The sequence below is a fragment of the Phycodurus eques genome, chromosome 14 (assembly GCF_024500275.1).
Source record: "Phycodurus eques isolate BA_2022a chromosome 14, UOR_Pequ_1.1, whole genome shotgun sequence".
NCBI classification, from domain to species: domain Eukaryota; kingdom Metazoa; phylum Chordata; class Actinopteri; order Syngnathiformes; family Syngnathidae; genus Phycodurus; species Phycodurus eques.
The window spans coordinates 6,627,091-6,646,433 of NC_084538.1; the positions used below are offsets into that span (position 1 = coordinate 6,627,091).

At 41.7% G+C, this 19,343-nt stretch overlaps 1 protein-coding gene and 1 long non-coding RNA gene across 3 annotated transcripts in view; one reads left to right on the forward strand and one right to left on the reverse strand.

Annotated features, from left to right (window-relative positions):
• The window catches only part of aqr (aquarius intron-binding spliceosomal factor), a 58,269-nt gene that overhangs the window by 4,001 nt on the left and 34,925 nt on the right, over positions 1-19,343 (reverse strand). Inside the window, exons 27-33 of the mRNA XM_061696015.1 lie at positions 16,512-16,721; positions 12,270-12,407; positions 12,120-12,191; positions 9,317-9,504; positions 9,064-9,235; positions 5,786-5,956; positions 3,042-3,127 (exon numbers count right to left, since the gene is read on the reverse strand). Of these exons, the coding sequence (XP_061551999.1) occupies positions 3,042-3,127; positions 5,786-5,956; positions 9,064-9,235; positions 9,317-9,504; positions 12,120-12,191; positions 12,270-12,407; positions 16,512-16,721 (1,037 nt within the window). The remainder of the gene's footprint in view (positions 1-3,041; positions 3,128-5,785; positions 5,957-9,063; positions 9,236-9,316; positions 9,505-12,119; positions 12,192-12,269; positions 12,408-16,511; positions 16,722-19,343) is intronic.
• Positions 198-15,570, forward strand: LOC133412588 (uncharacterized). 2 transcript variants are annotated; one of them, XR_009769787.1, is made up of 3 exons: positions 198-526; positions 12,354-12,430; positions 12,515-15,570. It is a non-coding gene; the product is annotated as an uncharacterized LOC133412588 (long non-coding RNA). The 2 variants fall into 2 exon arrangements; XR_009769788.1 differs by having other exon boundaries at positions 12,357-12,430.

Below are 19,343 nucleotides of genomic sequence, written 5' to 3' on the forward strand. Positions count from 1 at the left end.
ACGCAGATGCCTCCAGCGTGTAGAAGACGACGGCGCTAGTTTTTGGCGCACTCAACGCAAAACGACACGGACGAACGCAAAATAGCTTTTATTTTTCGCACCCTCATCATGGAAAGTACAAGAAGAACAGCGTATGATGCAGCTTTTAAGTTGAAAGCCATCGATCTGTCAATCGTGCTTTTAAAGCGCCACTCCGAGGTGAGTGGGAGGCTCGGATGACCAGCGGCGAGAAATCTTTTACAAAAACTGGCTGCATGCGAAGATCATCCTTTTCTCAGGTCCGCCAGTGGATCTTAAAAGCGTGGAGCAGTGTGAAAGAGTCGCCGATCACCAACGGATTTCGAAAGGCTGGACTGCTACGTGTGGAGAAGAGCGCAACTTCTGCGGCAGCGACAGTTGTGTGACGGAGATGTTCAGAGGCTCTTCAACTTCAGTTGATTCGGTGAACAGGAGGAGGATGAATAAAAACAATGACCTTTCTGTTATGTCTGAGCCGTTTTACAGGCACTGTTTGGAAACAATTAAGGTACGTAAATCAACATTGACAAAATCTTTCTGTGTACATATCTAATTTCACCTATATATCCACGGCGTATATTCATTCTGGTGCGGCTAATATAGGTAAAAATAAATAAATAAATAAATTTTAAAAAATTGGCAAATTTAGTGGCCGCGGCTTGTAATCTGATGCGCTCCATACGGTAATTAAAAAATATACGGTAATTAAAAACTGCATGATGGATCGCCACAAAATTTGCTGGAGGTTTGGCGAAAGCAAGAATGCGTACAAATTTCAGTACAGATCCAGACATTTTTATGTCATTGTCCTCCCTTCAGTGATTTGTTTTAATACACTGAAATAAGGATCATCTCGTCTGAATTTATTGACAAATGTATCTTAATTTGGCTGCTTCAAACCACAAATGTCCAACTTCCTTTTCAATTTCAGACACTGACTTTTTCATCCACCGAATTGTGTCAATTCGTGAAAAATGGTACAAATACATTTTCATCAGGATACACGCAATATTTGGGCATGTCGGAATATGTAGGAAGTTGGTGCTGAATGAATGAGGATTATTGCGCCTTTAGGTCCTTGTGAGTGACATTTTAGTCGTTTTTAAGCGTCGGGGGGAGCTTAATGGAGCAACTTCAATGAGGCCCATTAACTAGCTCATTTTGTGCTTGTATGATGTCTGAACATTTGGAGTGGGCAAGAAAAGCGCTGCTGGTTATTCCAGAAGTGGTCTTTGCTTTGATGGAGAAGAGTCTGGCACGCTGCTGTGCTTTTTGTAAACAAAATGTGCAATATGTCCACCTGATTAAGAGGATTAATGTCTTCCGGGTGTTTGATGAGTTGAAGACGCAGTCCTTGTGAAGCCAAAAGAGGGGAGCAAACGAAAATCCACAGAGACAAAGTAGAACGGCCACGACCAATGAGGACAGAGGGATGAGAGGAGATGAGCCAATCGGGACGCATGGTACCCTGTGGACATGGCACGGGCCGAGAGACGCCCACCTGGGCAGCGTTGTGTGACATGCCAGGGCAAAGTGGACCAGGACTGTGTGTGTGTGTATAAGTCAGAGTGTGTCTGCATCTGTGCATCCCTGTCAAATTGTGTGCGTGTGTGTCTGTGTGCAGCAATGCACCCCCTCCCCCCTTTCAATGAAAGCAAAGGGTCAGCTTGTCATATGGTTGGCTGTACCTCCTGCTGTTGTCACAGCAGCAGATTGCCAGGGGGAGGGGGAAGGCCATCCCAAAATAGGCAAAAAAAACAAAACTTGACATGTCAAGAATGCGACAATAAGGCCATGTAATATGGAGTTTTAGTGTTATCCCGTGAAACAGAAAAGGAGGGAATAAACAAACCAAGAATTTACCAATCAACAAACTAACTGACCAACAAAGGAACAAAATAACCAACCAACAAAGAAACTACATCGTGAACTGACCAAAAAAAATAACTAAACCAACCAACCAACCAACCAACCAACCAAACATTTCTCGCAACTTCATAGTATTTCTTATTTCATTTCAAGCAGTAGTTTCACTTGAGATATATCCCAACTGTTTAATATTATCTCTCCCCTTTTTGAAGAAATTACCCTTGTTCCATCTCTACTCACAATGCAGCAACTGACAAGGCGTGTGCTAAAAAAAGGTGTAAGAACCAGAGCAAATAAGAAAAGATGAGCCGGTTCAGACAGCTAAACGTGTTTATTCTGCAGCCCGCAACATTTTTGTTGTTTCCTCGCTTAAATCGGGAAGAGAGATTTAAGAGGTTCCCCGCAGCAAAGAGCGGGGGCATGTATTTAACTGCAAAAGAGGATGACTTATTGTCTGACTTGCTTTTTTTTGCTGACATTGCAATGTGAGCGTGGGTGAAAGTAGCTGAGCCAAAGCAGTGAACTGTGCTGGGAGATGGCATATTCCGGCCTGGGGCCAGCCAAGTATTGTTGGGCTCAGTCTCAATTATCTGCTCTTACAACACGAAACCTTGTGGCAGCTGAGGAGTGACGGGATAACGGGTCTGCGGAAGGAAGCCAGCGAGGGAGAAGGGATGAAAAAGTCAATGTGGAATGGAATGCGAGGAAAATAGTGTCAGCTCCTCTTAACGATTGTTACAAGTTGCACCTTTGCAAGTCTTTGTCTCGGGTACATGCTGAACTTAATTAGCAAAGAACAATAGCCTCTCTCTCGCTCGCTCTCTCTCTCTCTCTCCAGTCAGCTTCCGACACGTTGCTTGTTGAATACTCATCTAATTGCGACGAGAGATGCTGCAATACTGTATTTGTTCCCACGAAGGAACTAGCAAACCAACCAAAGAATTACCCAACCAACGAACCACGATCATAGCATAACCTCTACAGTGTACTTGGCAGAGGTAATTCATCAACATTTCATCATTTTAATAGTTTATTGATAAAAATGAAAAGCTAAAGTTTTCAAATGCCCATCCCAAAAGACGATAACGGAACAAGACAATTCTGACAGGGCACAGGATACATGTTCCTATTTGCTGAGCGCAAAGTTGTATTACCTGAGATGGCCTACGGCTTTGGTTCGGACCAGCGAGAGGATGATGTAGTCGTTCTGCTGACCCTGGAACCTGTCGACAGTCGTCACCTGTAAAGACACACCACAGCGTTATTACTGAGCACCCTGCCCTAATAAAAGCGCTTGGGCTGATTCCTTTATGCAAAGTAAATGAGAGTGCATTTTAGCGCAGCGCTGGGATTTGTCTGGAAGAAATAAATAAATAAATAAATAAAATAAAAATAAATCCTTCACCGAAGATACAAGATGATGTTTGTGTGGGTGTTATCACTGTGTGACACACCGCCGTCTCTAAGACGGCTTACGGGGGCATTTGCCGCCACTTTGCCTCTTACCTGGACCCCTGAGACTCAGGAGGGAGCCAAGGCTGCTACAGGATCAGAGATTAGTTTTTTTTTTTGTTTTTTTTTCCCCCCCCATAAGAGCAGCAGTGAAAAAGTGGTTGCAAAAAGCGGGAACTCGAGTCAGCCAATTTGCTTCGACGTAGTGGTAATCCTGTCATGCCGAGGTGTGCACCAAGGATACTGGGATGTCTTACATAAAAAGAGGCACTTTTAAATCGAGAAAATGCACCTACGAAAGCACAGGTGCACTACCAGATGAGTAGAATTGAACACCTGGGTCTTGTGCCCTTCACGAATTTAGCATGTGCGCCATCCCTCTAAATTTTGTGGAAATTGGCTCTGAAGTTTTTGCGTAATTCAGTGAATGAGTGATCCAATCAACCAATAAACTAAACAAAAAACATGAAGCAAAGGTGATTCTTCCGCGTGCAATTGGAGGGAGCAAGCGTACCACTAGTGGTATACGCACCACACTTTTAGAATCACTGCACCAGAGTATAAAAGACACTCAAGGCTTGTGTAAAAAAAATAAAAAAAAATAAAATAAAAAGTGCTCGAGGCAGGCACAAAGTTTAAGGTGGATTAATAGGACACTGGACAGTACTGAGAAGCCGAATGGGCTCACAACTACAGCAAGCAACCATGTTGATGCCACAAGGTAAAGCCAGCATGAGTAAAGCGACAGGCCTAACGTGATAGCGGGCCAGTATTATTTAGGTCTCTTGTTGCTGAGCAGAACAGGTGCAGCACCAGAGGCAACAATGTGCTGGTCTACTACGGCTACAGTTGGGGGATGGCATGTGTGTTCACCATCCAAGTAGGTTACACACCACACCAGTGGAACACTGGTCATCCCATCATTCGGAGTGACATCAAAGTTGTTGGAATTTTCAGACAATTTGTGAATTTAATTATTTCAGGATAAAAAAAAAAAAGAAAAACAAGACAAAAAACCCCAACTCCACCTTTTGTTTGACTTTTGAGGCATCCCCTTCAGAATATTTACGTTGAACTCCAAACTGTGCCTCTTTCGACGGTGTTTTTGCTGCAGGGAAATTCCACAGACTAGTAAAAGATTCTTGGGAACAATTAGTACGTGTGCAGATGGACAATCCTGTTTTGCCTGTCATGCAACAGAGGCAAAATAGGGTCAGTCTCAGCCCTTGTGTTTGATGCAGCTCTTGTATTGGATCTCATTTTATCCAGCAGTCTCTTAATTAGAATCATCCCAGTAACGTGGGTCAGCCGCTGACATTTTCTGGGTTTTAGCCCTGATGACACATTGTCGGTACATGGCGGAGCCAAAGCTCAGACACGGTGACCTTTTAAATGTCCATCTCCTTCTGCGGCCATCTTTCTTTCTCCTCAGCAGATCTCCCAGCCTGTCAAAACCCCCTCCCGACCCCCACTCCCAACATCCTGCCCCATCAGCTTGTCATGAGGCACGCATACTGACTGAAGTCAGCAGCACACCCAATGACAGTGGCAGTCTTATAACGTCGCGGGACATATAGCATGACCTAGCACAATTGCTGACTGGCTGTCACAACAGAATAGATTTAAAAAGACAAAGAGATGCAGATAACGGTCACGTTAATGCTGAGAGATGCTGCTGCTAAGCCAAAATGAAATACAAAACATATTAGGTAAGGCACAAAAAGAGAATTGAGAATCATTGTCCGCACGCCTTTGTGTTGAAAGAAACTGCAGCTGACGTCACCAGGCATAATTATATTAATAGAGCATTCCGCATCGGCTATGTGTTGGCGCACTATGGGGAGGGGTTCTGTTTGAAGGGGACAGGCCAATAAATCCTGGCAGTACCGTCACACCTGTGAAGCACCAATTTTCTGGCAATGCAGTGTGAAAGTGGCTAACAGGAGTGCGAAAGCTTGCCACGCAGCACTTAGTTGACAATGTCTAATCTTTAATGCCTAAAACCACACAAAAACAGAAGAATAAAGTTGGTCTTCTATTTCAAATTTAGATGAGACACGCAAGGCCTCCTGGGGCACTCTGACCCTCACCCAATGACATCTTGTGTGCCCTTTTCTCCCCTACGTGCATTCTTTGGACTTCGTATGAGTAGAAGGTGAACGATTGTTGGTTGGAAGAAAGAGAGCAGAAAGCTTAGCCTGAGGCGAACTGTGTATGGAAATAAAAAATAAAAAATTGCAAGCCGTGATGGGAAGCTGCACGAACTCTGACGCGACGGTTAACGTGGGCTGGCTCCAGAAAAAGCCGACTGCGTCCTTCGGGGATGAAGTTGGCACGGAGCTGTTGTTGCTTCGTGTACAATCCTTTTTTTAATCTTACGTGCAAACGCTCTCGCACCCCAGCTGTTGAATGTGACGTTCACTGTCGAGTTAAGGAAGACGTTCACCTTGTTGGGCTGTCCGAAGAAGTGGTTCCCGGCACAGCGCTGGTTGATGACGTCTCGGATCAGGTGCTTCTGTCCGTTGTAGGTGGTGAGGATGCTGATGCGGTCAGCCGGGTAGCCCAACAGACGCATGTACATGAACAGAGCCACAGAATACTCGGCCTCTGCCAGGTTCTTTGCAAGGAAAAGGAGAGACAAGTGAGAATGTTAAGCATGCATACCTGAATGAGACTTAGGATGTTTCTAATTTCCAAGCTGCTTTTAAGGTTCATATTTTGACCCTCACACTAAATTACCCTGCCAATGTGCCTCCAGCTCCTAAAGCTACTCACTAGGCCACGCCCTAAAAGGCACACCTCCAACAAAACAAATACTACAGTATGTACAGTAATGGCACTTTATGAAACCACTTTCTTTAAATTTTTGTGTTTTATTGTTTTCATCCAATTCAGTGCAGCAAATTGTGGTGATTTTGGGGGACTGCAACAGATTGATTAATGGCTTTTGCTGCTGTGTTAGTCAGGCCTTGTCTGCCGCATTCTGTGTGTCTGCATTGCACAATTTCTAATCTTCCTTGCAAGGAATAAACCAAAAGGGCAACTCTTGGTGTTTCTCAGTTTGTTTGTTTTTTAAACAGTAACATAGGTAATATGACAATTACTTTTTAATCAGCATTATTTTACCATAATTTTTACATGTAGTTCCATCTATCTTCATTAAGGGTTTGTCCTTGACATGGGAATAAGGGGGAAGAAAACCAAACTTTAACTAAACTCATTCCTGAGCATGAACATCCTTCATCCAACTCCAAGGCTCCAGTCTGCCCTTCAAATGTTGAAAAAAAAAAAAAAAAAAAGAGGGGCCAGTGGCATGCATTATTCATCCTGTTTCAATTAAGCCAGCACTGCAGCCTCACATCTTTGCTAACGAGTGATGCAGCCTCATCAACAGTTCCTCATCCAGCCGCACCGGAGTCGACGCGTCAGAAAGTGTGACAGACATTGTTAACGGACTGCTTCCAAATGGCGATTCGCCGGTTTATGCTGTCGTCTTTCTCGCCCGCCATTAAGGTTCCAGGCTCCTATAGCATTGACTAACCCTCACACACCAACCTGTGATCACGGATGAAAAACTGAACACCTTTAACTCTGACACGCAATATAAGTAAACACCATGCAGTAATTTATGGCTCTGCCAGTCCTGTTAATTATGGACGGACTCATTAGCATATCACTCAGGAGAACCGCCCAATCTTGACGACAAGGTCAACCCAAAGGAGTCCAAGGCCACTTGATCACCAACCTGTACATTAATGATACATATAATAAATAATGATCATCGAGTATCAATACTTCGTTACCGCATTTCTTCAATAAGATGTTGACAGTACAGTGTAGAGTTTTGGCAATGTGATATTAGCGTTTCCTTCCAATGATGGAATTAAAAGGCCGCACGGCGTCGGGGGTTAGGCTTTCCTGAGTCTTTCAGTGGAGCAGGGCGGGGACAGCAGCCTGTCACTAAACCTGCGTCGCTATCTGGACACGGTGCTATGCAGTGGATGCTGTGGCTTGTCCATGATGGAGGGAAGCGTGTTCAGCGTCCTGCTGACTGCCACGTGTCAGGCTGTGCCACTCTGTGCCCACGACAGAACCTGACTTCATAATTAGTTCATCCAGTCCAGAAGCAGTTTTTCTTCTTGACACCCCCCCACCACAGCACAAGTTCCATGTTATTTGTTGTGCACCCCACAACCACATGAGGTACGGCATTAAACAGAGCAGAGACCATTTATCTTAAAAGAGGAAGTGGCCCCTGCACTTTTTTTTTTTTTTTTTTTTTTTTTTTTTTTTTTTTTTTAAAAAGGTAAATGGTATATTACTGAGAGTGCAAAGCAGGACATTGTACTGTCAGTCCTGTTGTGTGCCTATTTTGTGTCCAGTGTGCCTGCTTGGATCATGGGTGATTCCCTTGAGGAGTGCGCAAATGGCAACAGTCAAACGGAGTGGAGGTTCATGTGACCCAGAGCCTCGGGATGTGCACATGGTCTGCACTTTGAAACAATCGCAACGCTCAGGGAAACACGAGCCTGCACGCTGGCCAAAAGATGACATTTAGTGATACATTCAGGGAAACCTTTTAATTTCTTGGTTGGCACGGAGACTCATGATTTAGCACCAGTGTAGCATTTTGACACACTTTATGGATAACTACTGATTTTTTGGGAGGGTGGAAACTATCATTTGTCACTTTGTAGTTTTTCATTTTTCCCATGCATAAATTACAAACAACCCATCTTATTTACATTTTGCAACTGCCACAGAAAAGAGTGGCGGATATTAAGTAGCAAACAACTGGCATGTGTGGTGGCGGAATGGCCTTTTTTTTTTAATGCACTACACACACAAGTACCTTGGCAATGTCAGGAAATGAAACACTATCTGGCTCCTGGAGAGAGGCACAACCACACGCCAGACCTGTGCGTCGCACGCCAAATATGAGTAGGAATACATCAAAGGAACTTCTAGCGCATTTCAAAATAAATGGCAAAGCAGAATTTTTCCAAAGCGCCTACATCACGGTCATATATTTAAAATCAGAAAGGGGTCACGTCACACTGAATGCTTCAGTCACACGTCAAACCATAATATAGATAGCTAGATGACTAGACACAGATAGATGCAGTGGCAACTATCATATTATTATTGACAGTGATACAGTGGTGAATGATAATGCACCCAGTACGTACTGTCTGTGAAACTGCTAATATGCCTGCCCGTGGACACTCATTCATCCAGGTCATTTCATTCTCAGGGCATTGAATCGATCGCAACTGGACTGTTGTGCGATCGATTCAATGCCCTGAGAATGTTGATATGCCTTTTATAAAGGGCAAATCCCCCTGGCCCTCTTCCCTCCACCATGCAGGAAGTGAGAATGTTGCTAACATCCGAATCATTCTTGACATTGTCATTAGTCTCTTTAAAAAAAATAAAATAAATAAAAAGTCGATAAAGGGGTCAGAAAAGTCACTAAATTAATGCTTAGTTGGCCACATTGCAGACACAAGTGGTAGGTCTTCCACGCTTGTATCGTTCACAACCGTGCACATCAAAATTAAATCAGCACTTCCAAAATAAAAGCACCACATAGTTTATGTTTTATTTTCACTTCATGAACACTGCAAGGGCACCGAGGATGGGCAGGATGTGGCCCAAGGGCCGTGGCTTGCCCAGATCTGGTCTACAGTGAACCGCAAATAGGTGGGGGATTGCTGTACTGACCTGGTAGAAGTAAGGGTTGGGCTCTGACTCGCCCACGCCATTGAAGTCCTCCACGTTGATGAGCTGAAAGTCGAACGTCAAGCCGGGATTGGGTACCTGGAACTCGGGAAGCTGCTGGACGTGCGGCAGGTTCCCCAGGTGCTTGTAGCGCCAGTTGTACAAGTTACACAGACTAACGACCGAGTGACACAGGCTCATGTTAAAATCATGAGATAACGGCACAAAATAAAGAGGGTCCCATAGGGTGACTGACCTAGCCCGTGCACGCCCCTGCGCGTCCAGGTCTATGGTGGGCACGCCTAGGCGCACAAAGCGAGTGAAGAGCGACTGCTCCATGTTGGAGTACTTCTGGAAGGCCATGTTCTTGATGACGGGGGGCAGCTGGTGGTGGTCACCGATCATAATCCAACGTTTCAGCCTGCTGTAACCGTCCTCTGGATTCTGTGGCGTGCAGACATGGATAGAATAACAGCGACATTTGGCTGTGGTGTTTAAGGAGTCCCAGACATGAAAGGGGGAGGGGGGATTACCACAATATGGCCACAATGTTAGAATTAGAACTAAAAGCACATTGACAATTGTGGCTCTCCTTGTCCACATGCAAGGGCATTACAGTGTAAATGTTTTTCAGGGGCCATATTTTGCCAAACTATCTAGTATTGTGGATGTAATATTGGCACTATTCTGCTTAGCAAGTGCATAGTGCTTGTCTGTGTTTGTGCGCTGGGAGTATCTTTGCTTTTTTCGCCCTCCTTTTTTCACACTCTCAGCAGTAATGGTAAGTACAGCATCTTATTTTTGTATTTTAATGTATTTTAGTTTCTTTATACAAAGTGTTAATTAATCTTTCCTGCTATGGTCACCTGACCGTGGTCGGGAGACGCAGGGGTTAACTCGCTTCTCTCGTTGCACAGCTGAGCTGGGTGGCGGCAACAATAAAGGCACGAAGCACCTATTTGCTGCTTTAATGGCTTTATTAGCTCCTCTGCGCATTCAACGTCAGCGGGTCCTCCGCTAATCGCTACTCTTCCCCGGTTGCCATCACTACACTTGTCACTGTACACACTCGCACCTGCGCGCACTCCTTCCTCCTTCGCATTCCCGCCGGACGACGCCTGCACAGTCCCGTCTCACTCACACGTCGACGCACACGACACACACACTGAGCTTGCTGTCACAATCACGTGGGACAATACCCGTAACAGAAGTATTTCGCCGTAAAGTTTGACTTTAACGGTGAAATCCGACTTACGCGGGAATTCGTGTTACATCGCCAGCGTAGGGACGGAACTTGTTCGTAAAATCAAGGACTTCCTGTATCTATATTGTAGCCAAAATGTATTTGCCCCCCATGTTACATATGTCTGGGGTTGCATAGGTTTAACTTACGTATGACCCCAGTCCAACACGACATAGTGTCTGTTATAAATTGTGTTGGCTTGAAAGTGAGGGTAAAAAAGAAAAGAATGATTTTATCTTTCTCTGACGTACACCTGGCAGTTAAGTATGACTCACTCACTCATTCAGGAAGAAAAAAAAAACCACATCTAAAGAGACGAGGAGCTCTGGCGTGGTTGTTGCGCGGGTTGATGTGCTTAATGATCTCATCTGTAAACAGACATTAGCGCTATTGCGGACAATTAGGCGCAACTACCAAAGACAAGCGTCATTAAGCCGCCTGGAACCCATCAGTCAGGCCGTAATGAACACGGGGAGTCAGGTGGTGGGAGACTTGATGATGGGCGTCGCACTGTCGCACTTAAATTTGAGGGGCAGGCTGTGGTTTGGTCTATAAAGACATCACTTGGAAGGATACTTCAGGCACACTCACACTAGGGCTTTGTGTATTATTTCTAGTCCTTCTATTTCTACTTTGCAAGGTGGATATTATCATTCATAACTGCTGAAAGGAGCGATAATATTAATCCTGTCACTTACATTACCCGTCACTTACATTATCAGTGCGTGACTGTGCCTCTTTTTTTTTTTTTTTTTTTTTTTTTTTTTTTAAGTGATTGCATTAATCATGACACGTACATTGCCCGTACGTGACCAAGCGTTTCGTAGACTATGTTTTTACGAGATGGATTATTTCTAGTCATTCCGTTCATATATTTTGTGTAGGATGGTGGTTATCCTTAATAACGGTTGAGGGTAGGGACAGAATTAATTTTATGACATTGCTCATAAATGTGCCAGTACATGACCATTTACTATTTTTGATCTGTAGATAACATTTTTTATTTTTTTTATGTTTACAATGGGCTTAGTCCATTAGATGCAAGGATTATGCAGCTGCTATCAAATATGGGTTCTGATGGTAAAATGTAACATGACGTCGTAAGATGTTTGCAATTGAAATAGATTTTGATTTCAGTAAACGCACTTCACTTTAACGCATTAGTTGACTGAGATAGATCAAATAAAAACAAATGATTAAAAATCAAAATCAGAATTGTTTGAAGCGGAAAGCTCTGTGATCACAGAAGTGAAAAAAGGTCTGCTGCCGTCAACATTTTTTGCCAATTAATATGATATAATATGTCGAGGTTTAGTGTAATATGGTAGGGGCACATTAAGGTCGTTGGGCAGCCCCTGAGCGTAGTTGAGCGCTACGGGCCAGGTGTATCGGCACAAGCCAGCCGTCCGCAGGGAGTTAACTGAATCGAAACGTGCAATATGTTTCACCTTCACGAGGCACTGTTCTTACTACAGACTCTGGAGTGCGGAAGGGGAAAAGTGCTTAAGTCGACGTGAAAATAAACGTACCCTGCGCGCCAGGCCAAATTTGATAGGGAACGCCCACATTTCAAGCTTGCTCCATCCAGGGTGCGTACCTGACTTGTGTCTGGGTAAATGACAGATTTGAGTGGACGGGAGAGTGCTTGGCCCTATATGAAACGTACATATAGTGTATGCATGCGCTGGGCAAATTTTGTGACTCTATGGATTATTTCTAGTTGTTACAATCTATTATGGCTCTACATGCGGAACTGTAGCGCTTGATGGAAAGGAGACTTGAACGCTACAGTCTAGAGCGTCAAAGAGAAAGGTACCTGCAACAGAAGAGGGATGAAGGTCTCGATCTCCAAAATCTGAGCGGCTTCCTCCATCAGGATGTTGTCGTACTAACAAGAGCAATTAGTGACTTTAATAAACAGTCATTAGCTATTTAAATAACCACAAGAAGGGGTGGGTAGCCTTACCTTGAATCCCAGCTCTACCAGGTCGTGTCGTTTGAGTGCGGCGTGCGTGCAGGTCATGGCGATGATTTTGGCTTCCTTCACCAGCAGGTACTTGGTGCGGTCCAGCCCGCTCCTGAGCAGCTCAAAGGCCCTGAACTCCTACCGGAGCAGACGGACGCAAGGTCAGTCATGACTTTAAAGAAATTGGCCACCAAACACAGCAGTTTAGTTTGGATGCAGTCTAACTATTCCACTTTACTTTTCAGAAGTCGATGCTGACCAAATGATAGAAGATTGCCACGAAGGATGACAGATAAGATTACTGTACCAGATGATGGATGACATATATATCTATTGTGCGCCAAAGAGGCTCTTTAATAGTAATGCCAAAGTACTCTTAATAGCATTGACTGCCTACCTTTGTCTCATTGTTGACATACGGTGCACGTAGTACAATTCATATTTAATTAAGTTTTCAGAAGGAAAAAAAAAAAAAAAACTTTTAATGTCTCACAGAAATTGTTTTGCAGATATTTATTTCACTTAGCATGTATTTCCAAAGTTAGTTTTGAATTTCTCATTCATTTTTATTTTGTTTTGACTTTTTGTTTTTCAAATTTTGGTAGTTATAGTTTAGTTTTTGTTAGTTAGTGTTAATTTTATTTGTTTAATACAGGGTATGTGCCAGGTGTGAGATTAGAAAAGGTTACAATAAGTATTGTGTAATAAAACAAAAATACAATAAAAAACAAAACAAAACATCAGTTAGGACAGATGAACAAATCACACAACAATCAAATACAAAAACTAGCAGAAGAAAAAGTAAATAAATTTCAAATTAACCCCAAAAGCTTACGTATGAAATAAATCGACAAAGACAAAAACAAAGGACATTTTCAGTAGAATTGTAGTTAGTTTTTTATTAGTTTTGTGAAAAAACAATGCCGTTTCAATTAGTTACCGCTTTAAAACCTGATATTTTTATTTCAGTTTTTCAATTTCAGTTTTTGTTATTTATTTTGTTTTTGTTTACTAAAATAACCTCGTATAGCACAGCATAGCTCGTTATTCACTCATGAACTGTGTCATCTTTTCTCACCATCACTACCCACTCTTTCCACAAACTACCGTGACACACTCCGTTTGTACAGTAAAATACAAATACATACTCTGTTCGAGTGTGTTAGAGTGTCCGGAACTTGCCCGACTTCCAACGTGTTGGCATTTCCCTCCCTTGTAATCGACGTGACAAGCCGAGATTCACCTCAGAATCTTCATCTTCAATTCAAAAGCTGTGCTGGTCTCAAATTTATTGATTTAAGCCTTAGAGTGGTATAAGATTTTATTTTTTGGCAATTAACAATGTTTAAAAAAAAACGATATAAATTCTTCATAAAATATTTTTTTAATTTGCCTTTTATTACTAATTACTGTTGCTGTGGTTTATTTGTTTTTACACTTGTATGACAGTTAAAAAAGTACAAAAATGAGATGTACAGCTTCACATCTTTTAAAAATTTTTTTTTTACTTTGATTATAAGCAGTTCATTTTTTTTACGCTTGTTTAACAGTTACTAATCTTGAAGTGATAAAACATTGCCTGTGAATTTCACAGACCTCAGAATGGATTATTTAAATTTCCAATATTTCCAATGAAAAAAATTGTGGTTGATGGAATTGCATTTGACCACAGAGGTTCCACTCTAAAAAAAAAAAAAAAAGGTGGTTAAAAAGATCCTTCTGCCTTCACGTCTCAGTGCACACTGCTCATGATGAAGTGCTACAGAATTGATGGCTATCGCTGATTGACCCCACCGACGTGATACGATCACGTTGCTTACCCGAGATAAGGTGCGAGTGTGGATATCAGCAGAAAAATCACATTATCTGTGTAAGTGAAGTAGGAAAGTAAGCATGAATGTGGGAGCGGGGGGAGACTCACACACACACACACAAGTAAATATTACTTGGAAAGGAGAATATATGCAGAGCGACCAGTACCACACACTGGGTAATACATAATTAATGTGTTACTATTTTTGTCTCAATATCAAACCAATCAAAACCGCCAATATTTATGAGGTCTCCTTTTTATCCTCAGGGCTCCAGGCTGGATGAAGGTGAAATCAACTAATGATGTGGCGATGATGGAAAAGATGAGAGTCTGCGAAATGGGAGCCCGCAAGGCACTTTGTCTCCGAAAGTGTGCAGTAGTAGTATGTGTGTATGTGCACATATGGCAAAGACTCTCGTAACTTGTTTCGCTAACAACCCAGGCAACTTAGCTCGTTACTGACTATACAAACCTGTCTCTCAGTTGAGATGTATCACTTCGCCATTCAGTGGTACCTTGACGACAGAGTGTCCCAAACTCCAATCATCAGAACCTCTTTTTTTTTTTCCTCTGGTCAAACTGTGTGACCCGGTCATTAGGCACCACTTCTGTAGAGTGCTATTTTTCTTATTAAAAACATGTTATAGAAATTTCTGTTAGCGTTTTATGGGGGTTACAACGGCATAAAGGCAATTACGTTCATTTCAATGGAAAATGAGGATTTGTGATACGTGTGATTGAAGTTACAAGCATAGTCACAGAATGAACTGAACTTGTTAGTCAGAGGACCCCTGTACTTCCTTGACAACAGTTAGTACTTTCTTATAAAAGCGTTAAATTAAAACTTTCTTAGCGCATTCCAGAAAGAGCGCTAAAATAGGCGCATAATTTTCAGCAAATAGCTGTCTCTTTTGCTCCAGAATTAAAACTCGTACAGCCAATTCATCTTATGTTGTTCTGTGTGAACCAGGAGCTAGTCTACTATGGTAAGCAACGAGTCTCAGCACATTCCGTGTTGTGACATTTGTACATGGCGGAGAAATACGCAAATTCAGCAGCCTCCCTCTCGTGAGTGGGCGTATTGCTGTTGCATGGGCGAGGCCGAGGGAGGAGGGGAGGAGGAGAGGAGACGTGATGGGGCGGATAAATCAAGGTCACCAGACATGTTGGGATATTACCTCCAGTCAATAACGCCTTTATTGCTTTTTTGCAGGGCCTCCTCGCTGTTCCCATAAATCTGATATGCTATTGTTATCTCTAGGAATACTCGATGTGCTGAGACGAAATGATAAGAGTGAAAAATAGAGGGAAATGACAGCACTTTGAGAGACCTCTGGCAAAGCTTCAATAGAAGTAACTCTGGATGTGGACGCAAAGTGTCTTTACTGTTTTTTAGCCACAAGAGATGTGACACATGAGCATCTAAGCATGAGTTTTCTTGTTATAATTATTCAAATAGCGCAATATGTATCAGATAATTAAACTTGAAACCCCACAAATTTTTGTTTTGTAATATATATATATATATATATATATATATATATATATATATATTATTTTTTTTTTTTGCCAGATAAATATTTTTGGTTTATTTTTAATGTACAGGATTTTAATATACACGTCATAGATTGCCATCACAATTTTCTTTAGACTTATTTAATAATTTCTCTCTGTAACGGTTATATGTGGAATTTTTTAAAAAATATTTAATTATTACTTACAGATTACATAGCCCATTGTTAACCTGAAATTTTGCTCAAATATGTCACATTTTATTTTTAATAAATATAAATCTAAAATGAAATACATTGTGACATGATTAATAATTGGATTGCAACAATTCTTTTAAAATTGCAATTAATTAATCATTCATGTATGACCCTGTAAATCTGCAGATCATTTTTCCAAATATGACAAAAAATATTTTTCATATATGGGAATTAAAAAAAATAAAGTGACATGATCAACTTACTTGAGTTTTTTACTTTTTCAAGTAGGTGAAAAACTCGAGGTTGAAGATTATACGTATTTTCTCAAATTCCTCAATATTGTTAAATATTATTCCAAATAAAGGCCTTCACCTTCATCCTGTGTTCTGCGAGTGAGTAAATAAACACCCTCCACCCCTATTGGCTGAAAGAAATATGGCATATAGTTGCACACATGAACTCGTGACTATATAACATTTTAGGAGTTGCATACAGGTATAGTATCCTAAATAATGCTCCATGTGTAACATAACTGAATAAAATCACATCATATCCACATTTAGTCAATCTGATATTGTGATTTACACTGCATCAAACTGTCATTGTTGAGCTCATATTCATCTCTGTTATTTGTTGCTGTGGTCACATGAATGAGTGCAACTCTATTTCTAGTTCTATAAATAACACTGTCATTGCATAATGTGTGTGTGACCTTCTTACCTCCAGCTGGGTAAATATCTTTTTAATGTGTCGGTAGCAGCCCTCCGCGATGTCCATGTCCTCCTCGTAGGAGCGGCCCTTGAAAACGGGCTGGGGGGCATTCGAGAAATACTTGTGGAAGGGGAAGAGCTCTGCCACGGCCTCCACCTTCACCTCCACACCCTGTTTGGGCTTCACTTTGCTCAGGTACTCTTCCCACCGGGAGATCACCTGCAGTGAAGGAAATGCGGCAGACGTTAGGAGCCATTAAATACACTTAGGGCTGAAAGTATTGACTGAGGTTTTATGATTTGTGTCCTTAATATGTATGGATTTTAAATACAACAAGCAACATGTGAATGGCATGCTTTAATTTATGAGGTTTGACAAAAATATGGCATGCACCATTTCGGAATGACAGTCAATTTATGCATGTACCTCAATTTTTAGGGATTCAACAGTATGTAGACAAAAGGGACATCACTGAAAATATAACAATTCCTAATACAGTAACCCTTACACACTGTTCGGGTCAAATTTGACCTGTTCTGACATTTGGAAGCCATAAAAACATCCTAAATGTCATTCTTTCTCAAATTTGATGCCATTTCCTAAAGTGACCCAAGATACATAGAAAATGTCATTCTTATGTACAGGTGCAACAAAGTTTGTGCACACTGAGGCTGCTCCGGGTCATTTTGACCCGTGTTTACTAAAATGGATTTTAGGTATACCAGTATGGGTTGAATTAAGGAAATTGGTGGTAATGGTGGGAATCTTGACACTGTGAATGCCATAATTGTGGAACAGCGGTAACAGCGTTCAAGAGGGAGCTTGAAACAGTCCTGAGAACTGTCTGTGTGCCACCACATTTGCACTGCAGAGACATGCACCAGTTGGTTATTGAAGGGTCACTGGGGGAATCTCCAAACTGTGAAAGAGTGAAACAGCAGAAAATGATCATTCATACAGAACATAAGTCAGGCGTCAGACTGGCTATTACATGTTGAAAAGATCAGTTGTTCCTAATTTGATATAGACAAATATTAGAAGGATATTCTTGGCCTGGAAGCAGGGAAAACGAACAGTAAGTAAGGGTTAATATAAACGCTATGTTTTTCTTACAGGTCTCAAAATACCCCAAGGATCAAGAAGTACAGCACAATCTTCATCCGTTTTTTTCCCCAGCACCTCGCAGAAATCAGCCTGTTTTGAGGGGCGGTTCTGTCTCATGTAACTGAGCCACTGCTCACACCACCCCCCTATACTCCAGGGTATGCTCAAGCCACAGGTTTGACAGTGTTACAGTTATTTAGACCACCGTAAAATAGCCCCCCCCCAAAAAAAAACAACTAGTGACAAATCTAGTGACTTTGTGACATAACTCAATTTTGAAATTTTCCCCGTATTACTAGTCTTTTTTTTTTTTATTTCCACACATACTTTTTTATGCCAATGTAAGCATTGGTTTGTTCGATTCAAAATTGTTTTCAAATTGCCTTATCCGCAAATGCTTCTGGCTAGCTAAATTCGTTTTAGGGCTTGCACATTGCAGCGCCACCTGTTTAAGTATTAAGAATAAAAAGTTGTAATATGAGAAAGTCTAATTTTACATGAATAAAGTCACAAAACTTAGTTTTCTCGTAATATTAGGGCTACTTTATGCATTTTATACACACAAAGCTTCAGGAATTTTGGGGGAAAAATGGAGATAAGTCGAGCAGTGTTTTGAGAATAGAACACAAAAATCATTAGAATTTGCTACGACTGCTCTCAAAGAATTAAAACTTTTCCCTCATAAAATTATGACTTTTTTTCCTCTCAATATTGAGACTTTATTCCCACAGAATTGCAACTTTTTCAACAACATTAGGGCTTTTTTCATGCATACATTTTTATATACTTGTACGAGTCAGCTTTGTGTTTATGTTACGCTCTATGCAGATTTTTCTGGTTGGCTAAAGAACTGGCAGTGTATGCGCTAACTGTTGTTTTGGTAATTTTGTGTTTAATAAATTGCATAGCAGATTTCATGTTTTTTTACAATGCCATTAATATGGATGTACATTTTCCTTTTTTTATGTTTGAGTGATACCTGTGCATCTGTGTATATAGCCTAGGTCAGGTACGCAAAATTGACGATGGCAATTATTTGAAATGTACTCGATTTGGCCTCTACTGTAAATAGAAAGAAATCCCTTACAAGTGTTCATATGTCAGGTGAAACTGTCTGAGAGCGTACACTTTGGGGAGAATCTATGTCTCTGCCCACTCTAAATGCTACAGCAGACAACTTGACGTGTTAAAACTTAATGTTTTCTGAAGACAAATTAGAACAGATCGGCGCACTCTTGGGAAGGTGCTCCAGCTGGGAACCTAATAAAGCGGCTTCAACTAACCAGCAGGCAGTCCCAGTCTATAAATACCCTCTGTGGAAAGAAACTTTGACGACAACTTTACCAAGTTGGCTTGCAGGTTCAGTCGTACACATTACAACTGTAATGCAGTGTTACCTTGACTGACGAGTGCCCCAAGTTGAGATACGTACGTACCTTCACTTGATCTTTTTTGTTGTTTTTTTGTTTTCTGTCGTGAGCAAAAGATTGACTTACGAGTCAGCTTCAGTCACTCCGCCACTAGAAGGAGGTAACAAACTTCACAACATCCGGCCACCATGAGCCGTGAAAGTGACAGAAAAAGTAACTGTTTTGTTTTGAATCAAAGCTTGAAATGATTGAATAAGGAGGTGTGTGTGAAGGCGACGTGGCAAAGCAGAGTACCAGTGTAGAAAGAAGCAGAAGGAGTCAACAAAGGCTGTATAACGCCAGTGAAGGACATTGAAATCATTTCAAA